The sequence below is a fragment of the Oreochromis aureus genome, linkage group 15, assembly GCF_013358895.1.
Source record: "Oreochromis aureus strain Israel breed Guangdong linkage group 15, ZZ_aureus, whole genome shotgun sequence".
Classification (NCBI taxonomy): domain Eukaryota; kingdom Metazoa; phylum Chordata; class Actinopteri; order Cichliformes; family Cichlidae; genus Oreochromis; species Oreochromis aureus.
In genome coordinates this window covers 20,597,875-20,624,012 of record NC_052956.1, presented here as the reverse complement: position 1 = coordinate 20,624,012, position 26,138 = coordinate 20,597,875, and the positions used below count along the sequence as shown (strand labels likewise).

The window sequence follows — 26,138 nt, the reverse complement described above, 5'->3', positions numbered from 1 at the left end:
ATATACTCTGAATACTTGGCATTGAAGCCAACTATTGAAACTATTAAATTAAAGTATAAAAACTTTCAAACACCTTCCTTTTATCCCATACTTCTCCACATTCCACAGTAATTGTGTCAGTTTTGTATTGAGGCAAAAACCTTTCATTAGGTTAATAGAAACACTAACACTTATATTGTAAGGTAAATACCGTACAATAATAGTGGCTACGTTTTCCTAAATCATGTTATTTTCTGTTTAAAGCATAGAGATATAATTCTTTCATGAATATTTTTTGTAATAATTTTGAAAGTTGAAAGTCCTCTGGTGTTTGGGTAATCAGATCCCAGCAAACTATGGCACCAATGAATGTGGACAATGTGGGTAATGTCAGTAATGTGTTAGTGTTATTTATGGGGTTTAATTATTTAAATTATTATTTAATAAATCTAACTTGGGAAAAAATTATTGCAAACAGCCTAGCCTCAAATTCTACTTTATTTTAATGTAATTTTCCTAACCTCAAATTCAGCTAAAATTTGCTTTTAAATTCCTATGCAATAGTCTATTTGTACTTTTATTTTTATTTTTTTAATACCAAATATGATAAAAACGTTAACTCATTACAGTTGTTTTGCTGTAGACACATTTGGCTTCGGCAGGACTCATGACATCTGTTTTTGAACCACAAAATATTCCTGAATCTCGTTGTAACGCTTGTATTTTATTTTGAAAATCTCTAGCGGAAACGTGAAACCTCAGTTCGTCAAACTTACCGTCGCGGCCTGCTGCCCGACTTCCACGCGGCTGGCGGCGCGTGTGGAACACATTGGTCTGATCGTCCCGTCCGAACAAACTCTAAACTGTCGACCTAAACATATTTCCTTTGTTTTGGTGTTCCCGGATTGAAATTGGATTCGTTTCAACACTCAAAGGTTTGTTTTTGGCCACCAGATCTCATGTTTATTCGTGTTTTTTGAAGTATTTTGTGACTCAGGCTCATCTACATCTCTTGCTTCCGCGCGGCACAAGGTTCACGTGGAGACTGGGGCTCGTCACAAATCCATCAGTTATCGGTATCTGCAGTTAGCTTCAGCTGTAATCACTACAAAAAATGGCAAAGATGGCAACCTTGATTTTGGAGGACGGGACGACGTTCAGAGGCCGCCAATTTGGTGCAAGCATGTCGGTATCCGGAGAAGTTGGTACGTGTTTTATACTGTTTTAATTCACCTCAGACTCTCAGTTTATTATTGTGCATAATCCACCTGTGTATAATATAACTCACCATGGGCATGGTTAAACATTTGCTTTGGTAGATTGTGTAATCTGGATGTGTAATGTTGTTTGCTCCTTTGTGCCAAGACGCTCATGGTTCAGAGCTGTAAAGCGCCAAGTTCTCGCAACGTTTTCCCCTCAATGCCAAACTCCATTGAAAAAGAGTGGAATTTAGTCACGCCACCACAGCCAGCGCGTCCACCTTCAGCGCCCACCTGTGTGTATTTTGGCAGGCAGATGTGACTAGGAAACTGCTTGCTGTGTCGTAATAGACATGCCGAATTAAAGATAAGATAATAGTGATTTTGGAACAGGTCAGATTTTGACATTCGATATGCGTGACTGCAGAGATGAGTAACGCAACGTTAAAATGATTAAAAAAAATTCAAGCGTAGACTGGACGGAGGACGTATACCCGGGTGGAATGCGACTGTATTCCACCCAGGTGTTATAATCCCTTCGTAAGTTTATTACAGAAACACAAGTAGATAGAACACAATAAAATAATCGACTATAGAGATCGAAAAACACATTGCGTTCTCAATAAACAGTCATCATATGTAGAGTTCATGAGTTCATGTTAATCAAATGGGAAATACTGGTAATTATTGCACTTTCTAGTCTGAGTGATCGCTCAGATTACAAGAGACTCCACATTTATCTGTATTTTCCAACAGCAACGACTGAAATAGTTTTAATATCAGTTAATGTGGGATGTCTTAATAATGAGACTGTATATTATGAACTAAAAGAAAAAACTGGATATCTGAGATACAGCACGTGAGATACAAATATATAATTGTACTAAATATGAGAGAATCATAATTATCTGATAACAAGTCATCCAAGTCCTAATCATAAGAGTTTAATTGTTATTGAAAGTGCATCAGTGTGCATTTAAAAAAAAGAAGAACTCTTTTGGATTCATAGACACTGCCTTTGTTTTTGTTTTGTTTTGTTTTTCTCAAACATGAAACCATAATTAAGTCTTAATATATTACATTTCTGACCTGTATCTAGTGTAGTGGTTTATACATTCACCTAACAAGTAAAAAATTCCTGGTTTTATCCCAGGAAGAAACAAAGAGTCCTTTTGGGGCTTGGCATTTGGAGTAAAAATCTGCCCAATGAAAACACAAAAGCAACCTCCTGTGGTTACTGCTTGTGAATAATGGAGCAGCGGAAAGTTCCTTTTTGTTTCTTGCTAATATGATTATTCTCTGACTCTTTAAAGAAAAAACCTAATTATTATTAACTGTGTGGCAGATTTAAGCTCTCGTAGTTGATACGATGTACTCAAGAATGTTTTGTGTGTTTAGTGTTTCAGACGGGGATGGTGGGATACCCCGAGGCTCTTACTGATCCATCCTACCGCTGCCAGCTGCTGACCCTCACTTACCCTCTGGTTGGCAACTACGGTGTGCCGAAGGATGAAAAGGGAGAGTTTGGGCTGAGCAAGGTAAGCGGTTATTTAAAATCCAGGTCAAAGTTCATTTGCAAACTTATTAACATATTTAAAGTGGAAAAGCTAATTAGGATTTTTCTTCTTTTCTTCTGTGGGACAGAGTTTTATCTGAATGAAAGAAGTCTTAACACTGATAAAACACACTGTCTTATCTGTTGTTGTCTTGCTCAGTGGTTTGAGTCATACAAGATCCACGCTGCTGCTTTGATTATTGGAGAACTGTCTGAAAGTCCCAGTCACTGGAGTTCAACCAAGTCACTGGACCAGTGGCTCAAAGAGCAAGGCATTCCTGGATTACAAGGTCAGAACCCCAGAATAAAAATGGGCATAAATTAATTAGAAAACTGCTCAGCATCTGTAATAAATATTAATGCATAAAATAATCAGATGCAAACTTTTCAATTTGAATGCTACAAATTGTTTCCATTTTCTTCAGGTGTTGACACCCGCTGCTTGACCAAAAAGATCAGAGAGAAGGGGACCATGTTGGGGAAGCTGATAGTGGATGGGACTCCTGAGGAAAGTATTCCCTTCGATAATCCCGACAAGAGGAACCTGGTCCAAGAGGTCTCCATGAAGGTAACCCACCAGGAGTTTTGTTACAGTCCCATCGAAGCTCTGCCAGCTCTCGAGTGCTAATGGAGGCCGTTATTTATGTTACTGATAAACTAGAAACTTGGAGATTTGATCTGTGGATCTAATTTTGTGAAGGTTTTTTTGTGGCAATTAAAGCTCTAAAACATAAGAAAGGTTTAGTGCCCACACTCCAGCTCAAGTAAGAGGTTTTGAACTAAATAAATTAAAAAGCTAGATTGTCTGTAGTTGTCTCAAAACATATTGTTTAACAGGTAGCTTGCTGCTTGTTTTGTGCCTGTCAGATATTTAGATGTTTCCCTGTTTGGTTGTCTCCAGGAGCCAAACGTGTTCAATCCTAGCGGCAGCTTTCGTATCACAGTGGTGGACTGTGGCATCAAGTACAACCAGATCCGCTGCCTGGCTCAGAGAGGAGCCCGCGTTACTGTAGTGCCCTGGAACCACCCGCTGGACACCGCCGGTCAGTAACACGCGCTATGTCGGGGATTTTTTTCAGTGGAACCACTTTTATCAGTGGTTACATAAATGATTGTTTCTCATCTTTTTCCAGATTTTGATGGTTTGTTCGTCAGTAATGGTCCCGGGGATCCCCAGCTCTGTGAGGCCACCATCAACAACGTAAGGAAGGTGGTCTCTGTGGACCAACCAAAGCCAGTTTTTGGCATCTGTCTCGGACACCAGCTGCTCTCTCTGGTCATCGGAGCCAAGACCTACAAGATGAAGTGAGTACCTCAAACTCAACACCTCCATAAACTGAAAGATAAATTTGTTAAACTTTGATTCTTAAGTGATTTTAAACTTTTACCAACGTTTACTATCACAAAGTAATGGTGCTCCATTATAAGAACAAATGTCTTCAGTTATTTTCAGTATTGTAAACTTAACATGATTACTAATTTCTTTAATTTAACACACCTCTTTCTCTTTGTAATAAATTAGAAACCCCTACCGCAGGCTTGTTAGCCAATGCTTGCTAGTGTTGTTGGCTGGAGCTGAACTAAAAAAGCAAGTGATTTAAAAGCACAAGAAAAAACATATCATGAGCAACAACAACAAAAAGATCCAGAGTGAAATTTTTGTGAAGGTGGATGGTGTAACTTTTTATTTTAATTTGTTCAAGTTACCTTTGCTCCATATTTTTGCTCCGGCCCCACAGCTGCACTGTTGTGAGAACCACTGCGCTTCACTGTAACCCTTTGAACTGTGTTTCAAAGATGAATCAATTGGTCACAAGCTGAATTTCATGACCTTTGGTGGAAAGGGTGAGCACACGTGAAGGAAGAACTCGCTGTATATTCTAGTGCAGATGTGGACCTGTCTTAAAGTTGTGAAATAGAACATTAAGTTTGGCGGTAAATGCTGTCTCGCTGTCCTCATATTTTGCAAGCCTTCTTGGCAAGATCATTGTGTTCCTGTCGCTGACATTCCTGACTCATACAAGTGTTAATAACGCCTTCAAACTGTCTCTAAGATTACGCAACACACATTAGCCAGTCGGTTGAACGCACCTTTTAAAGGTTGAGCTGTAGAAAGTTGAGTGAATCTGTAGTGATGCGTTCACCGATGTCTGTCTTTTGCTGAGCCCTCTGGTCACTGAGGGCACCCTCTACTCTCTCTAGATACACAGGTTTTCACACTCTCACACTTTCTTTGTGAAATGCAGATTTTTGCTGTCCTCAGCAGTCTGGCGTCTCCCTTATGATCACTGGAGGGTTGGATTGAGCTTCGTTGTTATGAAAAAGGCTGAATAAACACGTCTGCCAAATTCTGTAGCCATATCTATTATGGGAGACTTCGCCGATGGCAGCTTTATCAGGCTGAGTCTGAAGGTCAGAGTGGGCAGCATGTGTTCCTCCTGTGTCCTGCTGAAATGTGGCCTGCATCCCATCAGATTACAGGTTGTTCATGGAGATTCTTTCTGAAAGACTACAAGTGTAAAACAAGTGGTCCTAAAATGTGCTTTGTCTGTACCTGGACGAACAATCTAAAGCCCCATTTGGATCTAGCTGGATTATATTGGTGCTTAAATTCATGTTAGGATTAAGTCCTTTTAGAAGTCTTGCCACTCAGTCAGAATCACTGGTCACTTAATTAAGTGTGTAATCCAGAGTAGTGGGGCAGCACGGTAGCCCCGAGTTCAGCTCCACCATTTGGCCTTCCTGTTTAGAGTTTGCATGTTCCGGGTACTCGGCTAAGGTTAACTGGTGATTCTAAAATGCCCATAGGTGTGAATCTGTCTCTATGTGTTAGCCCTGTGACAGACTGTCCTATAGTGACTGGCACAGGCTCCAGCCCCCCACAACCCTGATAAAGATAAACAGAAGAGGATGGATGGATGGAGTGTGCTGACAAACTCTGAGGGAGAGGCAGGACAGCCACCGTCTTTGGCATTTCCCCGTAGATTTCTTTTCAGGAATCACTGAATGCCAAGCCTTTCCTTATAGTGGCTTCTGGTTTAGGTTTTAAATAATTTTAAAATGAATTTTTGTTTTTATGAAAGATATTTGTTGTGCGCGATATTACTATGGAGAAGATTGTCAAGAATTTAATTTATGGAGATTAATACAAGAAAATCAGACTAATGCTGATTACCTCTGCCAGTGAAGTCACTGGATCCAGAAAGATGTCTGGATGTGGATTAATTTCTGATATTTTCTCATAAAAATCAAATCAAGAAAAAACTTGATGACTTTTTCGAGTACTCCTGCTAACTAACAGTAAACCTGAACAAACTGTATAACCTGTATAACCTCTTTGGCCAAATTAATTAAAGCTTCTGCTGTAATAATGCCTCATTAGAGGGCTCCCTGGTTAAGTTAAATGTATAATTATAGATTTTGTTAATCATGGAAAATGTCTTTTATTAATCTTTTAATTAATGTTTTAATTAGTGTGTTATTTTCTCTTGTTTCTCAGGTATGGTAACCGTGGACACAACCAACCGTGCATCCATAATGGGACAGAGCGCTGCTTCATCACCAGTCAGAATCACGGCTTCGCTGTCGACCCTGATACTTTACCCAAAGACTGGGACGTGCTCTTCACAAATGCTAACGACCACACCAACGAGGGCATCGTACACAACACAAAGCCTCTGTTCAGGTAACAGTCTGTGAAAGATGGAGTCCAGTGGTGATTCACTCTAGACGTAACTGGCTCTGGTGGCTTAAACGCCTCTGTACTGTCGGAAAAAACCCAATTAAATGATTTGTGATCCCTTTCATCCAGTGTTCAGTTCCACCCAGAGCACATGGCTGGGCCTACAGATCTGGTCAGCCTGTTTGATGTCTTCATAGAAACGGTGAAAGACCATAAAGAGGGCAACACCGGAAAATCTGGTATTCCAATTTAACTTTCATTTTTTATCATCTTAAATGTTGTGGTGCATATTAATTTATTTTTAAATTACTTTTGTATGTACTTTTGTAGTTTTCAGTAGTAATTGGTATTTAATAGTAGTAATGTAACTATGCCTGTGAAGGAGAGAAACCCTTGTAAATCTGGCTTGTGTAATGACTAATTAGTAGCAATTTGTATGTGATATTTTTCCAGTGAAGCAGCGTCTGATGGACCACCTCACTTTCACTGGTTCCCCAAAGGCTGAAGGGCATGTCAGACCCAAGAAAGTCCTCATCCTAGGCTCAGGTGGACTGTCCATCGGCCAGGCTGGAGAGTTTGATTACTCCGGCTCGCAGGTCTGTGAAACAGGAGCTTTTTGGTCTTATTTTGGGCTGTTTGTAAAGCAGTGGGTTAATTCAGGATTTAAAGAAGAACACTTGAGCGCAGAGGACTTTTTTCTGTGCTCCTGCTGATGTTACTCTGCTCTGTTTTCCAGGCTATTAAGGCTCTGAAGGAAGAGAATATCCAGACTGTGTTGATCAATCCCAACATTGCCACTGTCCAGACCTCCAAAGATCTGGCTGACAAAGTCTACTTTCTGCCGATTACAGCAGAGTACGTCACTCAGGTATGGATTCTCTCTGTTGCAACTCTGTGACTGATGAAAGAAGAGAAACTGTGGACACAGTGAAGTTTGTAGGTCAACTGTTTTTTGTTTGTTTGTTTTTTCTGATCAGTCATTATTGACCCCAGATTGTGTTTGTCTAAAAGACTGAGGGGTCTCACATTAATCTCAACCCACCAAAGAACACAGAGCAGTTCTGTACAGGTGTGTTTGTAGCTTTGGTGACTAAAATGGAGAGAATGTTGTCTCCAGGAGTTTAGCTGATTTAGAGCGGCAAGGTATGGTGGGTGTGTTCCCATTAAAGACCACGGAGGCAGCTTCCAAGTTTAGGAGATTTATTCAGCTGTGGTCTGTAGTAACGATACATAAAGCAACTATCAGTACAGCACACAAAACATTCAACATGCCCAGACATAATTCTAGCACAGAGATAGCACAAGGAACTGTATTCAACACTCACGTCTATAATAACTTCAACAATTACACAAGATTTATAATTAGCATTAACTAACTTAGTAGCTTACATAGCGTATTAGCATAGAATAACATTAGCATAGTCACGAGGTAACAAATACACACAATAGCAGCTGACATCCTCAACATCATGTAAACAGAACTCACCTTCTGGCATTCACACACAGCAATAAACCAAAAACCACGAGATGCTGGTGAGAGGACACAAGGAAAAATGCTGGCTATTAGCAGCTACAAAGGCAGACTGGCAGCACAAGGCACCAAGTGGTGCATTCAAGGAGCGTAAGCATAGATATGGTGAGTTCAATGACGTAGGACATATCAATTTCCACAGCGCAAACACTATCTATAAACAAACCACAACACTTCAACCAAGCAAATAATGTGTAAACAGTGGGCTTTCTAACAGTGACTGTTGAAGGTAGTTCAGTCTTCTTTTGTGTCTGTATTGTAGGAACTGGGACAGTGGGTTCTAGGGCAACCTTTTATTTTTATTTCTTTACTGTGGATATGAAAAACTTTTACGTGGTCCATCACATTGTTTGGTTGAACACTTGAATGCAGCACTAGCATTTAAAAAGCAAAGGCAAAACATGAGCTTTGTGTTACAGCCCTTAAATCCACGGCTCCATGGAACTCAACATGTAAGATAAAGGGTGGTGCTGGTGGACTAGAGCGAGCTAGTTGCTCCACTCTGGTTTTTATATAGATGCAATTTAGTGACAACAGCCAGTAATTAAAGAACGGAAGAAATAATAGTACAGATTAATAATGAGAATGAAAGGAAACAATAGTTTGAGGACAAATATTCCCTCAGATTTTTACCTTCTTTGCCCAGTTCCTATTTTATTTAATGTAGTTTATGTTATTATTTTTATTTATTTTTAAGTTTCAGTGTTCATAATACATTGCTGTACAAATGTGCTGTACAAATGTGCTGGCTCAAAGATCTAAAAGTCCCTGCTCAGCTTTCTACCTGGCATCCATCATACGGCAGTATAGAGTGGAAACGAAGAGGCTAAAAGGCTAAAACATAAAAAATAAAAGATCACTTAAGCTGCTTTTAGTTCAGTTGCAGAGTTCAAAATGTCTTGGACGGGATGACATTCCCAGTGTGAAATCCACAGAGCTGTTTGTCTCATTTTCATGTGTTGTGAGTGCTTTGTGTCATTCTATCTTGTTGTTACAGGTGATAAAAAATGAGCGCCCGGACGGCGTCCTGCTGACTTTTGGAGGTCAGACTGCTCTGAACTGCGGTGTAGAGCTGACCAAGCTGGGCATCCTGGAGAAGTATAAGGTGCAGGTTCTGGGAACTCCTGTTTCCTCCATTGAGATGACCGAAGACAGGAAAATCTTTGTGGAGAAAATGGAAGAGATCAATGAGCATGTAGCTCCCAGTGAAGCAGCTCTGTCGGTGGAACAGGTGAGGAGACATGTTCGCTTATAAATTAATAGCTTCTGGTTTGTTTTTTGCCCCAGTGAAGTCTAAATTTATCTGATTAACTCTGCTGTAGGCGGTGGCGGCTGCTGAGCGTCTTGGCTACCCCGTCTTGGTTCGTTCAGCGTTCGCTCTCGGAGGCCTCGGCTCCGGCTTTGCCAACAACAGAGAGGAGCTGACCTCTCTGGTAACGGCAGCATTCACTCACACCTCTCAGGTACTGGTGGACAAATCCCTGAAAGGCTGGAAGGAGATTGAGTACGAGGTGGTCCGGGATGCCTATGACAACTGTGTGACTGTGAGTAAAATGAGACCAGAGAACAAACAGTTTATACTCACTAATAAAAACTGAGGGTAATTTAAAATGACTGTTGTTTCCTCTTGTTTAGGTGTGTAATATGGAGAACATCGACCCCCTCGGTATCCACACTGGGGAATCCATTGTAGTGGCTCCCAGTCAGACGCTTAACGACCGCGAGTACAACATGCTGAGAAACACGGCCATTAAAGTCATCAGACATCTTGGCATCGTGGGAGAGTGTAACATCCAGTACGCTCTTAACCCCGAATCTGAACAGGTAAGCATACATGTGAAGACCTGGGTGATGAAAAGCACAAATAGGACTATTTTCTGTTATGCTTTTCCTTATTATAAAGCCAGGGAAATGCAGTAATGTACAGAAAGTGTAGGTATATACAAATAAGCATGGGTGGTAACATGACTTTAAGTATATACAGTTTATATACAGGGGTGCACATAAGTGGTCCGCAGGTGCGCATTCGCTGTCAAAATAAAAGACGCGCACCAGATAAGAAGTTTTTGTCCGCTATAGTGGGATTGTCACGGCATATTCTGCACCACGTCTCTGTGCATTCATCACTTGTTTGAAGCCAGCTCACCTCCTGTAACCACTTTTCCGAGAACACGCGCTTCTTTTGCGGTTCGGACTCCTTCTGCCATTTTTTGGAGGTGGAGGAACACCAAAGTAATTGCTTAAAGGAGCTCGCTTCTTCGACATCTTTAAGAGTTCTAAACAAATATCTGTCCTCCTCCAGAAAATCTTATGTACGCAAACGCGCGTTGCAACGCAATCAAATCTGAAGAAACGGCAAAGTCTTTCCTCTGTAAATTATAGTTCAATTAGTTTTAAAAGAAAATTGTTTTAGGTATCAATGTGACCGTGTTGAGTAAATTCATTCCATACAAACCAGGAATAGATTTGTATGAATAGGCTTTATGTATTAGTACAGGCCTCTAAACAGGTCTTGTGTGCATGGGGAGCTGGTATTCCTGTTCCTGGTCTAATTCCCATAACATCCCTGATTGAATTGTATCTTCTGTGTATAATGTGTTGCAGTACTACATCATTGAGGTGAATGCCCGCCTGTCACGGAGCTCCGCTCTGGCCAGTAAAGCGACTGGTTATCCTTTGGCCTACGTAGCAGCTAAACTTGGTCTGGGGATCCCGCTGCCGCTGCTCAAGTACGTCTCTCAGCTTAAGGATGGCAGATAATGAACTACCAGGGGTTTCTCTGCTTTTAAAGAATTATGACATCCAACAAAGACGTTCCAGCCTTCTGCCAAACTGAACTTTTTTTTTTTTAAGTGCGGTTTAATGTATTCAAGCTTAAAATGAATTTTTGTATATTAAATGACCAAAAAACAGTTGTGATGCATAGATGCCTGTAAAGTCAGGCAGCACAGACTCTTTGCCTTCACTGCATGTGGACCTGTTGTGCTTACCTGCATAGTCACCCCCACAGTGTCACACAGAGCCAGGAAACATCTAGCTAGTAAATCATTACACTTAAAGACATCTGATCATTGAAATTCAATCATTTTTGGGTATAAATGTGTTCAACAATTTTTCATCAGCAAAGAAATTTGGAAATGTTGGTGACAAGATAATATTCATCACCTGCACAGCTGGCAGTTTGGTTAATTTGAAGTTATTGTTTTGACAAAAATTGCTTTGAGCAGTTTTTTTACATTTTACTAATAAAAGTTTTTTTTGCGTTTGTATTTTTGTCCAGAAACTCAGTCACAAACTCGACGACGGCAAACTTTGAGCCGAGTTTGGACTACTGTGTGGTGAAGGTGCCTCGCTGGGATCTCAGCAAGTTCCTCAGGGTTTCGACCAAGATAGGCAGCTCCATGAAGAGTGTTGGTAAGAGGCAAACACGAGCTGGGAACAAAAAAATGTAGTAACAAATTGTAAATAGGTAGTAGATTTAGTACTGTTAGTGTTTTTAAAATGTTTGGGAAACAAAGTTTGGTCTCGGTAAAGCTAACAATAAATTCAGATGGTCATTTTTTGCATCTACTGTGTTTTATTTATTTCTTTGTTCTTATTTCTTTATTTTTTCTGCACTGCTATCACAGCAGATTTCTGATGAGGGCATTAAAGTTTTACTCTACTGCTTTATTTCAGAGTTTGATCATAAAGTTAATCTTTACCTGTGCAGACAGAGAAGCCAGTAAGTCAGGTGCTTATTATGGATGTTGTGCTAAGTGCTTGAACCTTTTCCTCAACAGGGGAGGTGATGGCTATTGGTCGTAGCTTTGAGGAAGCCTTCCAGAAAGCTCTGAGGATGGTGGATGAGAACTGTGTTGGCTTCGACCACACCATCAAGCCTGTCTCTGAAAAGGTAACCTCCCAAAGCTGAAGTCCAGGTTAAATGGTTGTACTGGTTAAAAAATACCTTGCTGCTGCACGACCTGTTCACTGCACAATGTCAGCAAATACTTTATCCCAAGTTGAAAGATTTTTAACCATTTTCAGCCAACCATGCAATGATTTGCTTCATATTTGGTCAGAACACAACATTAGTGCACTACCCGATAGGTCACCACCTTGCTTTTGTTATGCAATGCCATCGGCTTTTAAGGATGAGTAATGGTGCAGCACATTAAAGCATGTAAATCTGTTTTACTAGACCTCTATTAGGATGGTGACTCTATAAATGATTGTGATAAGGACATTTTAAAAGGTCAAAACTATATTGTTCTGTCTTAACTGGACCAATAGATGGTGCCAGTTCTCCCCTGAGCTATCTACTATTGTAATGCTTCCTGCTTCTGGGTTTTTTGAGGAATGTTTCTTTGCATGCTGTTAATCATGTTCTGCTACTGTGTATGTGGCTGATTTATTTGTATTTATTTATTTTGAGAAAATAAGCCCAAATATCTGAGCTGATGCTCATGGCTGGCAAATAACTAGCAGCACATCACTTCACAGTTGTTGTGCTTCCTCTGCTTACCAGGAGTTGCAGACTCCCACAGATAAGCGTATCTTTGTGCTGGCGGCAGCGTTCAAAGCTGGCTACACTGTGGAAAAGCTGTATGAGCTGACCAAAATCGACCGCTGGTTCCTGCACAAGATGAAGAACATCGCCGACCACGAGCTGCTGCTGGAGACCTACAATCAGGTAAGGCCCATAAGACATAACATGAAAAAACTAAGAGCTGTTCAGAATGGATTAAATGCTGGATTAATTTTCTTCCGTCCAGGATGAGAGCACCATGCCTCCAGAGGTGATGCTTAAGGCCAAGCAGCTGGGCTTCTCAGACAAGCAGATAGCACTGGCTGTACAGAGGTGGGTAGGAAAGGAAATAATCACTGTCTTATTTTAACTTAATGGTAACTTTCTCTTTGATTAGTGTATTATCAGTATGAAATTTTACTTTAGATAAAGTGCTATTAAAGAATCCAAACTTCCTTGGTTTGTCCTCTATCACTAAATCCACGTTTCCCTCTCACAGCACAGAGCTGGCCGTCAGAAAGCTGCGTCACGATTGGTCCATCCTGCCAGTGGTGAAGCAAATTGACACAGTGGCGGCTGAATGGCCGGCTTACACAAACTACCTGTACCTGACCTACCACGGCACAGAGGACGACCTGAGCTTCAACGATCAGCACGTCATGGTGATCGGCTCGGGCGTGTACCGCATCGGCAGCAGCGTGGAGTTTGATTGGTGCGCTGTTGGGTGCATCACAGAGCTCAGGAAGGTAAGGTCTACATGAGATTTTCATCCTGGAGACTCTCTTTGTGACTGAGTTAATCTTTTACCTCACTGAAATTGAACCCAGGGAGCAGGAAGAACCGCCTCCATGTCTCAGTTCATTTCCTTTACTAAACTACTTTCTTTAGCGTGAGAGTATTAATTTACTTATTTATGAAAAAACATACAAATTTAGATCTTTTTTTTGTCATTTATTGTGATGCTTATTACATGTATTATTACACCCCAGAGCCAATAATCCAATGTTACTAAATAAGCATCAAACCATTCGCAGATGGGCTATAAGACCATCATGGTGAACTACAACCCCGAGACAGTCAGCACAGACTACGACATGTGTGACCGGCTCTACTTCGACGAGATCTCCTTTGAGGTAAGTTTTAGCTGATACTTGAAACTGTGATTGTGATGAATGTGACTTGATTCAAGTCTCACATTTTGGGTGAAACTAGCCTCTGGGCTCTTTGTTGCAAGTCATCCCCTCAAACTTTCTAACGCTCTAGCTGTAGTAAAGACCAGAAGTAAATCAGTAAAATAAGAATATCATAGCTGTATCCTTCCTTTATGTTTCAATCAAATTGGAAGAATGATCCTACACAGCTGGCAGATGAGTCAGTCACATTTATAAGTATCTTCCTTGAGCTCCAGAATGTTTATTGTTATGTTTATCATTTTATGTCATTTTCATAGTCTCTGCAGTTTAAATTATTTCCTTTCAGGCATTAAGATAATTAACAGGGATTCGACAAGCACCCTGTGGTTGTATCATGTCTACTTTATTGGCTGAAAGCTGTCTTTTCCACACCTGTTATTAATTTCCTTGTACACGTATTAATCTGCAGTGTTTTGTGGTTAGAGATGAGTATTTCTATGCGTCTTTCAGGTGGTGATGGACATCTATGAAAGGGAAAACCCAGAGGGAGTGATCCTCTCTATGGGAGGCCAGCTTCCCAACAACATTGCCATGTCGTTGCACCGCCAGCAGTGCCACATCTTGGGGACTTCGCCCGAGTTCATCGACAGCGCTGAGAACCGGTTCAAGTTCTCCCGAATGCTGGACACCATCGGCATCAGCCAGCCGCAGTGGAAGGAGCTCTCAGACACTGAGGTACAGCAGACTGACGATAAGCTAGTTTTATGTCACTGATGTCTCGGCCTGTAAAGTTAAAGATGTTTAACCCTCAAATGTTGCATTAATATGCTAGTAAATTATATTTACTGTTATTTACTATTGTATATATAACACTAAGAAAAATAGTTGCAAAGCCAGCGTTCGATGATGTTTACGTTTCTTTTTCGCTCTAGTCTGCTGTGAAGTTTTGCGAGACGGTCGGTTATCCCTGCCTCGTTCGCCCCTCGTATGTTCTGAGCGGCGCGGCCATGAACGTCGCCTACAGCGATGGCGACCTCGAGAAATACCTGAGTAACGCTGTAGCAGTGTCCAAGGAACACCCTGTGGTCATCTCTAAATTCATTCAGGAGGCTAAGGTAGTTAAAGACACGATAATTACAGCAGAATTATTGCCAAATATGATCAAGTTGAGCTGAGGCTGTACTGTTTATAAATTTCGCAGGAGATAGACGTGGACGCTGTGGCATGTGACGGTGTAGTGATGGGCATTGCGATTTCTGAACACGTGGAGAACGCTGGAGTTCACTCTGGTGACGCCACCTTGGTGACACCGCCTCAGGACCTCAATCAGAAAACCATAGAGAGGATCATGCAGATCGTTCACGCCATCGGTCAGGAGCTGCAAGTCACCGGGCCATTTAACCTGCAGTTAATTGCAAAGGTAAGAAGTACATGGAAATACTGATAAATGCTGTTTTTGAGGACGTGAATTTAAATTGTTACCCAACGCTGATACTTTATGTAGCTTTCTTACAGTATTTTCCAGATTCAGGTAATAAACAGAGTCAGATTTAGGGAGACTTCTTCTTCTTCTTCTTCTTCTTCCAACATTTAAGGCTGAACAGGGAGTTGTGGTGTGAAAACGTATAGTTTTGTAAAGTTGGCACAGCTGCTCAAATTAGCCAAGCATAATCGGCCTTTTTAATCCCCAACCTGCTGTCAGAAATGGCCACCTATAAAAAAAACACATATCCCTAAATGTTGGCTGGACCTCTTCCAGAACTATGACGCCTAAATAAAAAAACTTAGTTTATATAGAGAAAAATTATTTGAGAGAATCTTGAAAATGAGTAAGTCTTCCAGTACAGAGTAAAATTTGAAAATATTGCATGTACTTAAGTGCTACATGGATTTTTTTTTTTTTTCAGGTGACCTCATTATCGTGCTCCTGAACCTTTTAAAAAGGCTGCTGGGTTCATTTAAAACACAAAAAAACAATGCGTTAGCGCGAGTACCAAGGACACCAGGAAAGCGAAGATTAATGCAGTGTTAGTTTTTGAGAGAAGCTGAGCTTGGTGTCAGACTTTCATATAAGGGTTATGTCATCTTCATGCAGAGCAAGCAAACTAACAAGCCCTATGAAAAATAGGAGTAAATGTGATGCTTTTGCTGTAGAACTGGGAAAACAAGCTACAATGTTTCTTCCCTTTAACAGCCACCACAAATGGCATTGTTTGTCAGTTACTTTAAGGTGTTTTACATTGTAAAGTACAGAACCTGAAGGTCCTGATCAAGTTATGAAAATTAAGCTGTGTCAATTATGCAAAGGACAGTTATATCTTTTATCAGCACTGCTCAGAATATTTATTCACCGCTGTGATGGTGCTGTGTGTGTTTTCTCAGGATGACCAGCTCAAAGTGATCGAGTGCAACGTCCGAGTTTCTCGCTCCTTCCCCTTTGTGTCCAAGACACTGGGAGTGGACTTGGTGGCTCTGGCTACCCAGTACATTATGGGGGAGGACGTGGAGCCAGTGGGCCTGATGAAAGGGAAAGGGATTGTGGGCGTCAAGGTAAGTAGTGTGAAAGCAATCATAAACATTTCCCTTCATGTTAAATCACTTTTGTCTTTTTCATCTCACTGACCATCACGGATTCCTTCGAACCAAATGTCCTCCAGGTCCCTCAGTTTTCTTTCTCTCGGCTGGCCGGAGCTGATGTGGTGCTCGGGGTGGAGATGACCAGCACCGGAGAAGTAGCCTGTTTTGGGGAGAACCGGTACGAGGCTTACCTCAAAGCCATGCTCTCCACAGGCTTCAAGATCCCCAAGAAGAACATCCTGCTCTCCATCGGCAGCTATAAGGTACTTAAAGGTTTTGACTGACAAAAACACAACAGATGGGGATCCAGATGTGAACAGTGAGTTCAGCTCATAAGTGATGCAGCCGGTAGTAGGAATGATGCATTTCAGTGGCACATTAAAGTCTAGTCACAACTGTTGGTTATGTTTGGCAGATGTTTTTGTGGTTGATCAGTCACATGGGAATAAACAACAGATTTTATGCATCTGCTACATGATGGTGCTCTTCTAACAAGAAAATGAACCATTTCAAGCAACAAACCTTGATTATTTGTTTTTGCAGCAGCTGTTGATGATTCCACCACATTCAGCTGATAACTGTAAATATTATCACCATGAGACCAGATGCAGTTAAACTTGATCAAAACCATCTCAGTAACATGAATGGAATAAAAATCATCTAAGCACATTTTTTCTGCTGTGTTGAAATATTAGGATCTGTTTGCACTGAATATAGAATATTGCACTGGTTCGATCCCCAGCTCTGTCTGTCCTTGGGCAAGACACTTCACCGGCCCCTCTGGTGATGGCCAGAGGGGCCGATGGCGCAATGGCCCAGGGCAGCTGTGGCTACAACTGTAGCTTGCCTCCACCAGTGTGTGAATGTGAGAGGAATTGTAAAGCGCTCTGAGGGTCTCGAAAAGCGCTATATAAATGGAATCCATTATTATTATTAAGTCATAAATGGTCAAAATCAAGGATTAGTCCTCAGAAAGTGGGGTAGACTGTTGTAGAGTTTAATAAAACAGTGAACAGTAACTTCTGTTACATGGCATGACATACACTGAATCTAAAGGTCAACCAGCACCAACCAGTATTAAAAGGCAGGTTTTGTAGGCCGGGGCCTTTCTGTGTTTCCCCCAGTGGCTGGTTGGGTTCATGTCAGGTACTTCGACTTCCTCCCGCCATCCAAAGATATGAATGCTGGGTTAAAAAAACAGCAAATAGAACTGTATGAAAAGGCCATCAGTGCCAGATAAGATCAGCTGAAATTGAAACTCTCTGTTTACCACAATAGATTTAAGAAGTTTAAGAGTGATCTGATTTTAAGGAGCATCTACAGAGTGTTCCGGTTGTGTGAAACATAGTAAACGAAATAGATTTTTCCAGCTTTCAGTACTGATGTTATGATTTTATTGTTTATCCAAACTATTTGCATTGATTTGTTTTTGCAGAACAAGAGTGAGCTGCTGCCCACCGTGCAGGCCCTGGAGTCTTTGGGATATGACCTGTATGCCAGTATGGGCACGGCTGACTTCTACACAGAGCATGGAGTCAAGGTAATTCTTTTAACACAGGCTCGTTTTTTTGGAGTAACAAACTTTATTTAAATCAAAATCGAGTTATTTTGCAGCGGCATATCTGTGACTGACTCATGAATATGGTCGTGTTTACGTATATTTGTTTTTAAATGCTTTAATCCTGATAACCCATCTTTATCATTCCTCTTGAATTGCACATTAAACCAAAGATTCCAGATGAGCAGCACTTAGACATGGATACAATGTAACTGTAAAAAATGTTTTATTTTGCTAGAGGTTTTGAAAAACAGCATACAATGAAATTTCTAAATAAATTTCATTGTTCATAATTGTGGCATTCACTTAAGTACTTTAATAAGACTCTATTTTAAGTATTAATCTATGACAGGATGGAAACAGGATAGAAACTTTAAGACTCTTTAAGATATTGTCTTTAAGTTTCTTTTGTCTCCTTGTACAGGTGACTGCAATCGATTGGCCGTTTGAGGAGTACGACAGCGATGAATGCGCCACCAAAGAGAAGCAGCGCAGCATCATGAACTACCTGGAGGAGAACCACTTCGACCTTGTCATTAACCTCTCCATGAGGAACAGCGGAGGTCGAAGGCTCTCCTCCTTTGTCACCAAAGGCTACAGGACCAGGCGTATGGCTATCGACTACTCCGTCCCCCTCATCATCGATATCAAGTGCACCAAGCTCTTTGTTCAGGTACGCGATCTGTTTTTTGGGGGAGGAATTGTTTGTTTTTTGTTTTGTTAGGGTTTTTTTTGTGTGATATGGTTCTATGGGAACATGAATAATAAAGGGTGACTCATTTGCAGGCTCTTCGTCAGATTGGAAGGACTCCACCAGTGAAAACTCATATTGACAGCATGGCATCCCAGACACTCGTCCGTCTGCCGGGTGAGTGGTCGTAAACAGCAAAAACAACACTAAAATTATTGTAGGAATTTTGTAGAGCTCTGATCGTTTTGGATAAGACAGAAATAAATGAATAGAAACCCCTTTTGAATCCTTTTCAGAGTTATTCCCTCTGACTGTGGCCGCAGGTCCAAGTTGTCATCTTTGATGTTTGTTTCTGAAACAGGAATTCTTGAGTCTTTAAAGCAAAGTTGTTCAAAACCTGAGTTCCTTTAAACAGTAAATACTTCATCTTACTAAAAGCTGTACTAATTAGTTGCACTAATAGTACAAATTTTCATTTTAAACTAAAACAAATAAATTCAGACGGTACAGTTTTTTTTCAGTTTTTGTCTACATATTTGAACTCGAACTATGTAGACAAACTAGTACAAAGATACTGGGTGAAGTATTTTGGTTTTTGATTGAATCACAGGTCTGATCGATGTCCACGTTCACCTACGGGAGCCTGGCGCCACCTATAAGGAGGACTTCTCCTCAGGCACAGCAGCTGCTCTGGCAGGAGGAGTGACCCTGGTGTGTGCGATGCCCAACACTTCCCCCGCCATCATTGATGCTAATAATCTGGCTCTGGTCCAGAAGGTAAACCCACATTTTTTTAATCTGTTGGCTGCTCCTGTTTGTTAATGCAGAAATGTTAAGATTTTAGTTGGCAGTGACCAGAATGGACAAGATTAGAAATGAGTACTTCAGTATTCAGTAAAATTTTTAAGCAATATGACATTGACTCCTGTTATGTTGTGCCACCAGTTAGCCAAAGCAGGAAGCCGCTGCGACTACGCCCTGTATGTGGGCGCTGCCACGGACAATGCTGCTCTCCTGCCGCCCATCGCCAGCCAGACCGCCGGTCTGAAGATGTACCTGAATGACACGTACTCCACCCTCAAGATGGACAACGTCTCCCTGTGGATGGAGGTAGGCTGAATCAATGGCTGGATTTTAAGTGTTGCTGGAAGGTCATTAGAGATGCTTCAGCCTAACCATGTGGATCTATTTAAAGCACTTTGAGAAATGGCCCAAGCAGATGCCCATCGTGGCTCACGCTGAGAAGCAGACGGTGGCGGCGATCCTCATGGTGGCCCAGCTGTACCAGCGACCTGTCCACATCTGCCACGTGGCCAAGAAAGAGGAGGTAAAGAGCTGTTTCTTATTGTTGTTAATTTTATGCAACTTTTATTTTATTAAACAATTTTATTGGATTATTGAGGTATTTTACTTTTAATTAGTCTGTTTTATTATCGATTGCTTCAGCCGTTAAAGTGCATCTTATCTTAATTTTTTTTATTCTTTCCTACAGTTTTAATACTTTTTAATGGTTTTCAGATCCTGATAATCCGTGCTGCGAAGCAGAAGGGCATCCAGGTCACATGCGAGGTCGCCCCTCACCACCTCTTCCTGTGCGAGGATAATGTGGCGCAGATCGGCGACGGTCGAGCGCAGGTTCGACCCATGCTGGGAACACGCGAGGACATGGAGGCACTCTGGGAAAATCTGGACATTATCGACTGCTTTGCTACAGACCATGGTTAGAGAGCATTCATTTTCTGTCACCAATCATGCAGACCGACTTGTCTTCGACCGTCCTGAACTGTAGGGTTGTTGTTTTGTTAGCTCCTCACTCTGTAGACGAGAAGAACAGTGAGCGTCCTCCTCCTGGTTACCCCGGTCTGGAAACAATGCTGCCTCTGCTGCTCACCGCCGTCAGTGATGGACGTCTGACTCTGGATGATATTATCAGACGTCTTTATGACAATCCACGCAAGATCTTCAACCTGCCCGTTCAGGAAAACACCTACGTGGAGGTACACAGACAAACACGCACAATTATAGGGAATTCATTTTAAGGAGACATTATTTTTATGCAGTTAACAGCTTATCCATACTCTGACGAAATATGTTCCTATGTATTTATCAATTACGTGTCTTTCAGGTGGACCTGGAGCAGGAGTGGGTTATTCCTCAGGCCATGCAGTTCACTAAGTCTAAGTGGACTCCCTTTGAAGGTATGAAGGTGAAAGGTAAAGTTCGCCGCGTGGTCCTGCGAGGAGAGGTGGCCTACATCGACGGCCAGGTCAGCATTCATGCATTTTGCTTTTGAACAAGAAAACGAAGAGAATAAATGTAGTTGATCTAATAAAGTACGTGTCCTGGCTCCTTCAGGTGCTCGTGCCTCCAGGTTACGGTGAGGATGTGAAGACTTGGCCCACTTCTTCCACCCATCCTCCAGAACCTGTCAAAGAAACTCCAATGGTAATAAAAGTGAATGTGGTAATAATGCAGCTGACCAACACTGCCAACACTAACATGTTTTTTAACAGCAATAGCCATGAAGAAAGTGCACACAGCAGCAGATATCTGCTAGTTAATGCTAAGTAACGGTAACTGAAAGAAAACACTAGAATTTCATTCAACACATTGAATAAAAAAACTTCTTAGATGTAATTAGTTTAAAATGCTGTAAAAGGCACAGCAAACACAATCGAGAGGTTCAGATCAGTGATTAAAGTTGGTGTTTCTTCCATGCTTGAAATGTCTGGTAGGAGGCAAACAGCAGGCGTCTACTTGTTCCTTTTGAGATGTGGAGGAATAGCAGCTCCTCACTTTATTTCTAAGAAAGAGGTCTGAGACGCCACCGTTTGGAGGAAGCTCTTTTCCGGTGCTTATATCCCCGGTCTTCTGTCTTATGAACGTAGATGACATCTAAAGAGTTCACAGAATTTGGTGAACGCACAGCTAACAGAGTTTAATTACAAACGTAAGATGAAAACATTTAAAGCCTGTACTTAGAACTGTTTCGAGTGTTTATCGAACTCCTCTATGTGGGTATTATTTCATGTGTTTCATGTACATTAATTCTGCTCCATCAGACTCCTGAGCGTCGGCGTCCAACTCCACCCCGGGATGGAGTGCGGACTCGAGCTGCGAGCCCACGACGCATTGGTGGAGAAAGCCGCTACCTGCTGCCGCCCCGCATCCACCGTGCCTCTGATCCTGGACTGCCACCAGGTATTACAGCTCCCATAATGCTTTGAGTTTCTAACAGTGTATTATAAGCCTTCCAGCCTACCAGCCTGCCTGGCCTTTGTACCTGGGATTTTTTTAAAGCTTTCTTTAGGCAAAAGGTATCAATAAGTTAAAACAAGGGGTTGAAAAATGAAGCAGATGTTATCTTATCATATCATTTCACATGTTCAGCTGTTATGTCCATTAATCAAGTATGGCAGAACTGTTCATTGCCGTATAAAAACAAGGTTAATTAAAGTTGTTTGATGTTCTCCTGCTGATTCTCAGCGAAACATCTTTGCTGTATTCCAATCATTGATAAACTGCGACTCTCATCCCCCGCAGAGATGGTCATGCTCCCACCAGCCGCTGCTGTTGACGGTTACAGCCATCCTCCCCCACTGTCCAGGCTGCTGTCCCCACAGTCTGGGTCAGGACAGGTGCCTCCTGGTCAGGTGTCACACCTGCAGATGTCTCCTCTGCTTCACCCACTGGTGGGACAGCACATCTTGTCTGTCAGACAGTTCAGCAAGGAGCAGGTACGCTGAAGAAGATAGCACACACTCTGGGAATGCTGACAGGCATAAACAAGATCTCGGGTGTGAGAAAAAGCTTATTTTTGTGTCTTTCTTTTGTTTCAGATCTCACACCTGTTCAATGTTGCTCACTCTTTACGTTTGATGGTTCAGAAGGAACGAAGCCTGGAAATACTCAAGGTATCTCGTAAACGTGCCTCATGTTACTGCACTGTTCACTAATTTCAGTTATATGCTGTTACGATGGTGGATGTTCGTATCAAACATGACCAAAGTTATAGAATGATGAGGTACCTTAAAGTAATCCCTCATTCCTCATGCCTTCCTGTTCAGGGTAAAGTAATGGCCTCCATGTTCTATGAGGTCAGCACTCGCACCAGCAGTTCCTTCGCAGCGGCCATGCAGCGTTTGGGCGGCTCCGTCATCCATTTCAGCGAGGCCACTTCCTCCTCGCAGAAGGGAGAATCGCTGGCGGACTCTGTCCAGACCATGAGCTGCTACACTGACGTCCTCGTGCTGCGTCACCCAACACCTGGAGCTGTAGAGGTGGATTTTAGATGGATAGATTTTTTAAAATAAAACTTGTCTTTACATAACAGAAAATAAACACTAATTGGTCATAAAAGTAACTGCAGCAGCATCCTGTTGTGTTTTTTGATGCTTGCTTAGTTTGAAGATGAGTTTTTAATATTTTATGCACGTGACTCCTCCTCAGAGCGCGTCCCGTCATTGCCGTAAGCCGGTGATCAATGCTGGCGATGGTGTCGGGGAGCATCCCACTCAGGCCCTGTTGGACGTCTTCACCATCAGAGAGGAGCTGGGAACGGTCAACGGCATGACGGTGAGCGACATGATTCATTTTTAATTTAATCTTCAGCCAGATTAAAACTTGACATGAAAACATGTTAAAACTGTGGCGTCTGTCAGATAACGATGGTTGGAGATCTGAAACATGGCCGCACGGTTCATTCCCTCGCCAAACTGCTGACCCAGTACCGCATCACCCTGCGCTACGTGGCTCCCAAAAACCTCCACATGCCAGCAGAGATCATCAGCTACGTAGCCTCAAAGGGCATCAAACAGGTGAGGACTAAATATGGTTACACAGCAAAGAGCAGTGTTCACAAATATATATGAAAACCTGCTAATTTAAAAAAAAAAAATGTTGGTTTGCAGGAGGAGTTTGACAGCATCGAGGAGGCTCTGCCTGACACCGACGTCCTCTACATGACGAGGATCCAGAAGGAGAGGTTTGCGTCTGAGGAGGAATACAAAGCCGTAAGTTTCATTTCACTGACGGGTTTTATTTTGTGACACAGATACTGACATATCCTCACAGCACATCTGTAGTTAGGCCTGATGCTTCCTGCCTCATGCTGGCCTGGTAATCGGTTTTGATATCGTTCAGTTGGTCTCATGGTGACATTTTCCCTAATCCACTATTCTGGACTGCAAACTCCAGTGGTGGTGAAGCTGGAGTTTGTCTGCATTTGGAGTTCATCTTTAGTGGAAAGCAGCTGATTTGTTCAGTTATTCATCACAAAGTTCTTTCCAAATGAAATATTTCTGGAGGCAAAACTATTGTATAGAATTGTCTTAAAACAAGAGGATATGCTGTGAAAGAAGGCGTTCCCTCACCCCTCTACAGATGTGTGGGGAAATATGGACGTGGAAGCCTTTAGCTAAGCATTCATAGGTGCAGACATAACCAATCAGCTGAGGTCTCATGTGACTGGATGATCCTGAAGTATTTGTAGTAAAATAAGATTAGAGTATTTTTGATCTTTAACTGTGACTCTGTTGTTTCTCTCAGTGTTTTGATCAGTTCGTCCTCACTCCTCACATCATGACTGGAGCCAAACAGAAGATGGTAGTGATGCACCCGCTGCCCAGAGTCAATGAAATCAGGTGAGACACACTCAGTCAAATATCTGACAACAATATCAGTTCCAGCTGTGTTGTTTAAATGTTGCTTGAGCCCTTAAATGGCCTTCAAAAATGTCATGTTTTGTGTACAATGTCTAATTTCAGTATGATTTCTTTTAACTAACTTAAATTTGAACTGAATTTTATTTGTAGTCCATTTTAAACCCACCTTAGATTATTTGCTATTGTCTTGATTAAGTGGACTAATGATCTGTTTCTCTTTGTTGTTTCTCTCTCAGTGTGGAGGTGGACACAGACCCGAGGGCGGCATATTTCCGTCAGGCGGAGAATGGCATGTACATCCGAATGGCCCTGCTGGCCACCGTACTGGGCCGATAACTCAGTGTGCTGCTTCTTTGTCCTACAAACTGTCAGAGAAACAAAAATGTTAGACACAGTATCTTTTCTGAAATCTATACATTTCTCATTTCCTGCCCCGAGGGGTGCAAGTAGGTTTAAATACTAGATTTAATACGGAGTCAAAGTTTATAAAATGCTGCTGTAACACAGAACTTTTTTTTCTCCAGTCACACAAATGTTTACTTGTTTTCTTTCCTGCTGTATTTCAAGATTCCTTTATTTTTACATGTCTTAAAACCATTAACATAATTAACATATAGAACCAGAATCTGTCTTGTTTAAAATGAAATGAGATGATCAGTGTTTGTGCATCGATGAGCCAAATCGAGGAGCAAAGGGAAGAAACAGGAAGTGGTTGTTACTATCAATATATATGTTTTATATATATTTTTGGTATCTGAGTAAAATTTGCAGCTGCTGCGTCTGATTAATTGTTTAAAGGGACCAATGAGGATGTCAAAGGGGATAAATCCTGAATGTGCACATTTTTATGTTTAGACCAATTTACTGGACCTGCTTCATCAGATGTTTGTTTGGGTTGGCACAGTGCTCTGAAAACCAGCGATGGTGGTTTACACCTCGAGGTTTTTATAAAGAAAATTTCAAAATACAGAGAAAAAAATGTTTTTACCACATCTAACAATCCAATTGCTTGTTGTTGTTTTTTTTTCATGAACAAAAGCAAAACTAATAAAACGCTAACATATTTCTAGTTTATCTGAAAACTTTCATCCTTCCAGCTCTACATGGGTATAACGGTACGATACGACTTACTGCACACGTTTGTATCATGATTTCAGTCTGTTTCAGAGTTGTGACACCTTTGTTTTATGAAATGTTTGTTTCCTGTTCCCCCTTTTTTGTTTTCAAATGTGTTGCATTAGCTGAAAGTGGAAACGCACAAACATCCTCAGAGCACAGTCTTTGATGATTTTGGGGTAATCTCCGTAACTGTCAGTAATTTCTTACACTGCTAGCGTTGACATAAACTTTTTTTTTAAATTTTTTTTTATCAAAATCCAAACAGATGTTTGTAAAGTGTTGAACAACTTCTGTGTCATGTGGAGAAATAAATGATAAAAAAGGATGTTTTTCTTTGTGGTTGATTTCATTTATTAAATTATTTCAGAATTTTTAGTAACATAAGTATTTAATGGCTTGTTTGAATGTTGTTGTTGTAGTTACGGATGATTGGTCATCTATCATCCTGACTCAGTACTGGCAAAGGTCATGTCTAAATTGGCCACTTAATTAAGAACAAGTTTCTCACTATATAAATTATTTTAATACTACAAAGCTCATTTAACAGCTCAAGGATCCACAAAGGTTTTCAGCTTCAGTATTTTATAGTTACAGTAATGGAAATTGAAAATTGACCATTGATTTGACAATGAGTTTTGCAACTAAACTGATCTAGCTTCAGGATGCATCTAAAATGCATTCAGGCTGGCTGTGTGGTGTCGTGGAAATTGTGAATAAACTACAAACACCTGGTGAGTGTCTTTTTGAGGTGGGTTTAATTACATGTTGCAATATGGAGAGAAACGCTCCGGTCAAACGCCAAACAGGTCTCTAATGATGGCCGCCCTGACCTCTTATATACACACACAGATAAAAACGTTACACAACACATCACGTGAGTCTATACCTTCAGTTCAGCTTGTTGTGGAAAACTTTCCCTTCAAAGAATTACAACCCTGCCG

General features: G+C 41.4%; 1 protein-coding gene across 1 annotated transcript; it reads left to right on the top strand.

Moving 5' to 3' along the window:
- Positions 1 to 777: 777 nt before the first annotated feature.
- cad (carbamoyl-phosphate synthetase 2, aspartate transcarbamylase, and dihydroorotase) lies at positions 778 to 25,522 on the top strand. The gene is made up of 45 exons (XM_039598672.1): positions 778 to 914; positions 1,012 to 1,184; positions 2,577 to 2,716; positions 2,894 to 3,023; positions 3,159 to 3,301; positions 3,635 to 3,776; positions 3,867 to 4,038; positions 6,233 to 6,418; positions 6,545 to 6,654; positions 6,869 to 7,011; positions 7,152 to 7,283; positions 8,944 to 9,177; positions 9,269 to 9,490; positions 9,582 to 9,770; positions 10,551 to 10,675; positions 11,227 to 11,360; positions 11,729 to 11,841; positions 12,457 to 12,621; positions 12,704 to 12,789; positions 12,956 to 13,202; positions 13,491 to 13,589; positions 14,100 to 14,324; positions 14,522 to 14,704; positions 14,791 to 15,009; positions 15,972 to 16,139; positions 16,247 to 16,429; positions 17,602 to 17,706; positions 18,149 to 18,397; positions 18,511 to 18,592; positions 19,026 to 19,192; positions 19,361 to 19,525; positions 19,611 to 19,742; positions 19,934 to 20,135; positions 20,222 to 20,412; positions 20,541 to 20,681; positions 20,771 to 20,860; positions 21,478 to 21,616; positions 21,959 to 22,152; positions 22,255 to 22,329; positions 22,483 to 22,695; positions 22,865 to 22,990; positions 23,077 to 23,232; positions 23,326 to 23,427; positions 23,963 to 24,057; positions 24,315 to 25,522. The coding sequence occupies exons 2-45, from the start codon at positions 1,094 to 1,096 to the stop codon at positions 24,412 to 24,414; spliced, it is 6,705 nt and encodes a 2,234-aa protein (XP_039454606.1). The 5' UTR covers positions 778 to 914; positions 1,012 to 1,093; the 3' UTR covers positions 24,415 to 25,522.
- Positions 25,523 to 26,138: the final 616 nt, after the last annotated feature.

Excerpts from the sequence above, each read along its gene's own strand:
- cad (XM_039598672.1), top strand. The coding sequence starts at position 1,094 with ATGGCAAAGATGGCAACCTTGATTTTGGAGGACGGGACGACGTTCAGA. Across the intron at positions 14,325-14,521 it reads AGGAGCTCTCAGACACTGAG|TCTGCTGTGAAGTTTTGCGA; the intron begins GTACAGCAGACT and ends TTTTCGCTCTAG. Across the intron at positions 23,233-23,325 it reads CCTCAAAGGGCATCAAACAG|GAGGAGTTTGACAGCATCGA; the intron begins GTGAGGACTAAA and ends GTTGGTTTGCAG.